This window comes from Camelina sativa, chromosome 7, assembly GCF_000633955.1.
Source record: "Camelina sativa cultivar DH55 chromosome 7, Cs, whole genome shotgun sequence".
NCBI lineage: Eukaryota > Viridiplantae > Streptophyta > Magnoliopsida > Brassicales > Brassicaceae > Camelina > Camelina sativa.
In genome coordinates, this window is record NC_025691.1 from 2,542,906 (window position 1) to 2,548,869 (window position 5,964).

The window sequence follows — 5,964 nt, forward strand, 5'->3', positions numbered from 1 at the left end:
TCCCAGGTCTTCTTCTTGTTAAATTCAAAGCAGAGAAGGCTAAACGCCAAAAAAAGTGAAGGATTGAGGGAAATAATAAAAAGATTTGAAGAAAACAATTTGAGATAAACCCCAGAAAACGAATTCACGATCGAGCTCAAAAAAAAGAAAAAAGAAACGAGTTTTGCATCAATCAGCCAAAAGGAATGCTTTTTAGCCTTTAATGAGAAGAAGGGTTAATTTAATTCGTGTCTCTCAGGCATGCACTGTATCTTCTACAACCAACTTCAGATTAGTCAATGAACAACACAAGAGGAAACAAGAAGGAAGAGAGAGAGATCTCAAAAATTGGTGAAGTACGTACCGAGAGAGAAAGAAGAAGCAGCCGCCGCGATCACCATGATTTTATACACACAAAACAGAGGACGGGATCGGAGAAGCTGAAATCTCAGCCGCCGTGAAATGTCTGTCAATCGTAATACTCGTCGTACGCCGTAATATCCGCCGTCTTCGTGGCCGTCGTCGCTGATCACGTTTTTGTTTGGTCGTCTTTTCTTATGTTTACTGTCTGTCGCATCTCTCTCTCTCTCTTCTAATATTAAAATTTTTGCCAGAGACTTCAGAAAACTTTCAGCCTTTTTTAAAATATCATATTTATTTTTTTTTATTTTGTTTTGTTTCCTTTTTTGTCGTAATGGCAATTTTGATGATTTTTCTATTTTTCTTTTTAATCTATTTGGGTCAGATCATGGGAAAGGTTGTTGTGGTTGGTATTTTTCTTATGTTCTTTTTATATGGAAATCTCATATTTCGTTATCTTTTTTTCTATCTCAAAAAATAAAGAATAAAAAAATTTGTAATGAATAAAAATGATTGATGGATGGATATTCTTTTGATTCTTTTATTTAATGCTCATGATAAAACTCACATACGACCAATTGTGACCTCTGTTGTGTGTGTATGTCACATCAGTTTAGTACGGTTTAGCTGGTTTTGTTTGGTATTCTCTGGTTTAGTAAACCTAGACGAATGAATATGAATGGTTCAACTAGATTTCGTTGGTGATAGCGGTACCAACTTTTGAAGACGTTGAAGACGTTGACAACTACCACCATCTACAATCATGAAAATTCTTCCGAGGACTTATACATTCGTGGGAAATGTTGAAAGAATAGATTGGGATTATGATTTAAAGAGGGCGAAACAGAGGACTTTTACTGAGATAGTCAAAGATCACTGTGTTTACAAGATATCCAGCTTTAAGCCGACCGGCTAATTATAGAATAATGTATGCTCAAATCGACTATTTAACTTAGTGCAAGAATCGGATTGTTTCTAGACTCCTGCTCCAGGTTACTTGATGCATTCTCCATGCCTGTTCCTCGGTATTTATAGCTGATGGGACGTCTCACCCTCATACCTCAAGATCGATATAGTACCGCTTTAGGGCAAAGTCGGTGATCGCCTCTATGCAGGCTGTCGTTTAATGGGCTCTCCGTTTTTATTGGGCCTTCTAGAAACTCTGTCGGCCCGATAAGGATGTTCTGGTCAGTCAACGATTCTGAGGGTTAGGTTGACTATTCGGGAATGGGCTAGGTTGGAGGCCTGTTAAGGCAGAGTGAAACCCATATCCAACAATTGTCCCCCCCCCCCTAGTTCATTGTGGTCGATCTTGATTTGAGCCAATGAGCTTTTGTTTGGAAATTTTCGGCCTGGCCCATTTACGAAATATCATTATGGGGTCTCGCGTTTTTTTTGGAGAAAGTCGGATCGAAGCGTCGCGACTTGGGAATCGGGCCGTTTTGCGCCCAATCGTGGCACCTAGGGTTTCTCTTTCCTCCCCTTTTAAAGGAGGGTCTCTGGAGCGTTTTTCTCACTTCATCTCCAGCCGCAAAATTCGAGGTAACCCTTTATGCCTTTAGCTAGTTGCTTTTCTTGTAATTTTTAGCTTGTCATATTAGTAGCGTTTGGTTGGATTGTTGTTGTAACTGTCGGTCTCGATTATAATGTCGAACTCATGTGAGGATTACATGAGGGAGCGTTCGACTTCTAGTTCCTCTGGGGCCAGATCGTCAAATCACGCTTTCGGTACGTCTGATTCCGAGGCATCGACGGAGTCATCTAGGCTTGCGAGGCAGTCCAAAAGGTGCCGAAAAATGAGCTGGTCTCCCGAATTTAGAGCTAGTCATGGGTCCCCCTCTTCTTCTGACACACCCGTTGAGCCAGAAACGGTTGGTTCTACTCCTGATCGAGTAAGCCGCTTCGATTCTCCTCATTCTCGTGATGATGCGAGGTCTGCTAATGCCTCATCCGGAGATGAGATCGAGGTCGGCGAAGGGGTTGATCATCCTGATGCTCATTTTGACTCTGGTTCGACGCTCTGTGATGTCGAGTCGCTTTTCGCCATGACTGATTTTTGTAAGCCTCCTCGGCATGTTTCTATTGTATGTCCAACATGCGACGATCGAGTGTTTAAGTGCCTGGATGGGTATATTAGCTTGTACGAGCCTTATTTCACGAAGGGGGGTCTTCGCTTTCCGATCCCGGCCTTCTTGATGGACTATTGTTGGCGCGGTCAAAAGCGATTACTCAGCTCACCGTCCATACGATTCGAAATATGGTCGGTCTCAAATATCTCGCCGACCAGTGCGAGGTTAAATTGATGGCTTGCTTCGTCGAGAATATGATGCGCTTTACCAGGAAGAAAGGGTTTAATGGCATTTGGTATGCTAGCGCAATCCCTAGGTATAAGTTGATGGATCACACGCCATCGAAAACTCATACTTGGTTGAATAGATATTTTTACGCTAAGGTCGATGACGCCTAGGTAGAAGATACGTCGTTAGGCTTTAAAACTGGATGGAATTTGTCCCCTAGTAGTTTCTTGGGCGGACCCTGCTTTCTCTTTGTGTTAGTTTATCGATCACTGATCGTTTTGCTCTTTTCTTTGTTTACAGAGTTGGTTGAAAAGTCAGTTGATCCGCCAAATTCCGATTTTTTCGAGGTTCGCGACTTGCTTAGGAGGCAGACGGTTCTTGATTGGAGGAGTATCCCTCAATTGGATCAGGCTAGGGGCAGGAAACCGGTGAGAGGTATGATTCTGACAAGTTTACTAATTTGGTCGGCCGGCTTATTTTGCCTTGTTCCTTTCTTGTTACGGATCTCGACTTGTGTTCGCAGGACGTTCGAATAGCAAGAAGGTGGTTTAGATGGGAGTCCCTAAGTATTCTGGCAAGCCCGTTTTGAAGCAGAAGGATTCGGTGGAAGAAAAAGAACTACAACTGGCCTTGAAGAAGAGTTTGGTTGATCATTCATCTTTCTAGAGTTCTCGAGCTGCAGGCGCCTCGAGCAGTCGGGCTCCTGATAGTAAGTCCTCTCGCGATAAGGGGAAAACTGGTGATGCTAGCAAGCTAGACAGGGACATTGTCATGATCGATCTTACAGCTGAGAAAGATCGCTCGTCTTCGAAGAACCTGTCTGACTCGGTAGGGGATTCTGGCAAACGTAAGGATGTGCCGTCTGGTTCTGACGGTCTGGCTGTGTTCAAAAAGCCGAGAACTTCTTCACTTGATCTGAAAGATAAGGGAGTCTAGTCTTCCCACTCCGTCCATATTGGTTATGTGAAGGACACTCCTTTTTTGTATGACAAGAAGGAATGCGATGTACTCATCCGCGAGATCTCTAGAGTGCCGAGTGATTGTTCTGAAGGTGACTTAAAGGAGTCTGACGCATTCGATGAATGGGATCGGCATGATCTTCAGTCAGCGAGCGCGGTGTACTCGATGGTCTGCCGGTATGAACGCAGGTTGAAGACTGCTGAACGAGACATTGCTCAAGCTGAAGCTGGATTGAAGGAGTCTCAGAGTCAGATTGTAAAATACCGGTCCGAAGCTTCTAATGCCTGGCGGGTCTCCGATCGTCTGAAGGAGGAGAACCTCCAACTGCAGGGGGCGTTAGAACGTTCTTGTGCTGATGTTACTCACAATGCTGCTCGCCAGGCCGCTGAAGACCATGACCGTCAGCTGAAGCTGGTTGTCAATAAGAGGGCTGAGGAGGTTCGTCGTGAAGTGAAGGAAGGCTACCGCGAACGGCATTGCGAAGCAGATTGAGGATCTCGTGAAGGGTGGTTATCCAATTCTTGCCGGAACGATCAACTTTGTGTCAGACGACTCGACTTTGTGGGATAATGTAGTTGAGGGTATTGAAATTCATTCGTTGGTTAATGATGGATACATGGTGACTCCAACTGCCGAGCACGTCGATGCCAACCCGCGCCGTATACCAGGTTACAACGAGGTCGCTGATTTTGACGAGTACGGCTCAGACATGCCGTCTGTTGGTCCTGAAGATAGGGAGCCCGAGCTGCCTCCTGGGAATGGCGACGAACTGACTCTTGATGTTGGGTCACAGATTGCGTCACAGGAAACGCACGAGCAGGATATCATAACCGGACTTGCCTTGGCAGATGCAGCTATGACTCTGATTTCTGAGGGAATAGAGGGGCATACCATCCAGACCCCCGAGACTTATCAGTGAGGCAGCCGTGGTGGACCGTTAGCTCCTGTGCCTGTTAGTGCTTCCGAAGGCGTGAATGAAGCTGATCCTGAATAAGCCCTGCGTGGTTTCTTGAATAATGCCGCTTGTAGCTTGCATTATTGTTAAGACTTATCTATGTTTTTTTTATTTTACTTTTGGACGAACTTGAATTGTTAGAAAGATGCTGAGGGTGGGTTGTCTATACCCCCTTCCTTTTGGTTATGAATGGAAAAGTTTGTGACTTGCCATAGTCCTTTCTTTTGTTTTGACCAGCTGAGGGCGAGTCTAGGCAAAATTGGAATTAGTCATAGCCTTTCCCTTTTTTTTTGACGAGCTAAGGACAAGTCTAGGCAAAATTGGAATTTGTCATAGCCTCTCCCTTTTTTTTTTCGACGAGCTAAGGACGAGTCTAGGCAAAGTTTGCATTTGCCATAGCCCTCCCCTTTTTGAAGAGCTGAGGACGAGTCTAGGCAAAGTGTGAATTTGCCATAGCCATCCCTTTTTGACGAGCTGAGGACGAGTCTAGGCAAAGTTTGAATTTGCCATAGCCCTCCCTTTTTGACGAGCTGAGGACGAATCTAGGCAAAGTTCGAATTTGCAATAGTCCTGCCCCTTTTTGACGAGCTGAGACTTTGTGGAGGCAAGGATTCACAACTATTGGACCCTTCAGTTTTGTCGTATTAAATGCTTGATTTAAATGACGAATTGCTTTTCGAGGCTTGTCTCATCATTACCGCGCGTGGTCGTTGCGTGTGGCGCGGTTTTTATTGCGGGATTTTGGTTGGCTGAGGGGGGAGGCGCATTAAATGCTGGTAAGTAGACGGGCGATTGATTAATGCGACGCCTCTTCGCTTTTCCTTCGTCATAGCTATATAAAGGGAGGTGGGGGTGGGAGAGTAAACCACACGACTTTCTCCTTTCAACTGATAGTTTTCTCTCGTTTTTCATTCTCGTTTCTCCTTTCTTGTTTGGTCATGAGTCATTCCGATGACTCTGGGGAGTGGGTTCCGGTGAACCGCAACTGTCCCCCTTCACCACGGATGGGACCGTCGGCAAGTTGTGATCGTATCGTCTTTGGTCGTCCCCAAACCGATCGCTCACCGTCGTCAGTTCATATCGATCTAGGTCAACCTAGTGATGGGTCCGATTGTTTCGTCGAGGCTCGTCCGAATGAATTGTTCTTCCCTTGGAAGAGACCACCTGTTGCGGCTGCCTCACCTTCTTTTAGGCCATTGCCGCGGGATTTTGTGCCGGCTGTCGCGGAGATTTCATCGGAGTTCCTTCGGACTTTGACCCCCGAGGAAAGGCGTCAAGCGGTTGATTGGTTTAGGACGCCTAGTTTGTCATTCGCCTTTTGCCTTTTTTTTTGTAAATTGCCGTCCTTGAATTCTGGATTGTTTGGTTTATTTTTGCTCTCTTCTCTCCTCTTCCCCCCCCCCCCCCTTTTTT

At 45.4% G+C, this 5,964-nt stretch overlaps 1 protein-coding gene across 1 annotated transcript in view; it reads right to left on the reverse strand.

Annotated features, from left to right (window-relative positions):
• LOC104699984 (uncharacterized protein At3g49140-like) overlaps window positions 1–605 on the reverse strand; it is a 4,338-nt gene extending 3,733 nt beyond the window's left edge. The window contains exon 1 of the mRNA XM_010415416.2: window positions 344–605. Coding sequence (XP_010413718.1) covers window positions 344–380 — 37 coding nt within the window. The 5' untranslated portion in view covers window positions 381–605. The remainder of the gene's footprint in view (window positions 1–343) is intronic.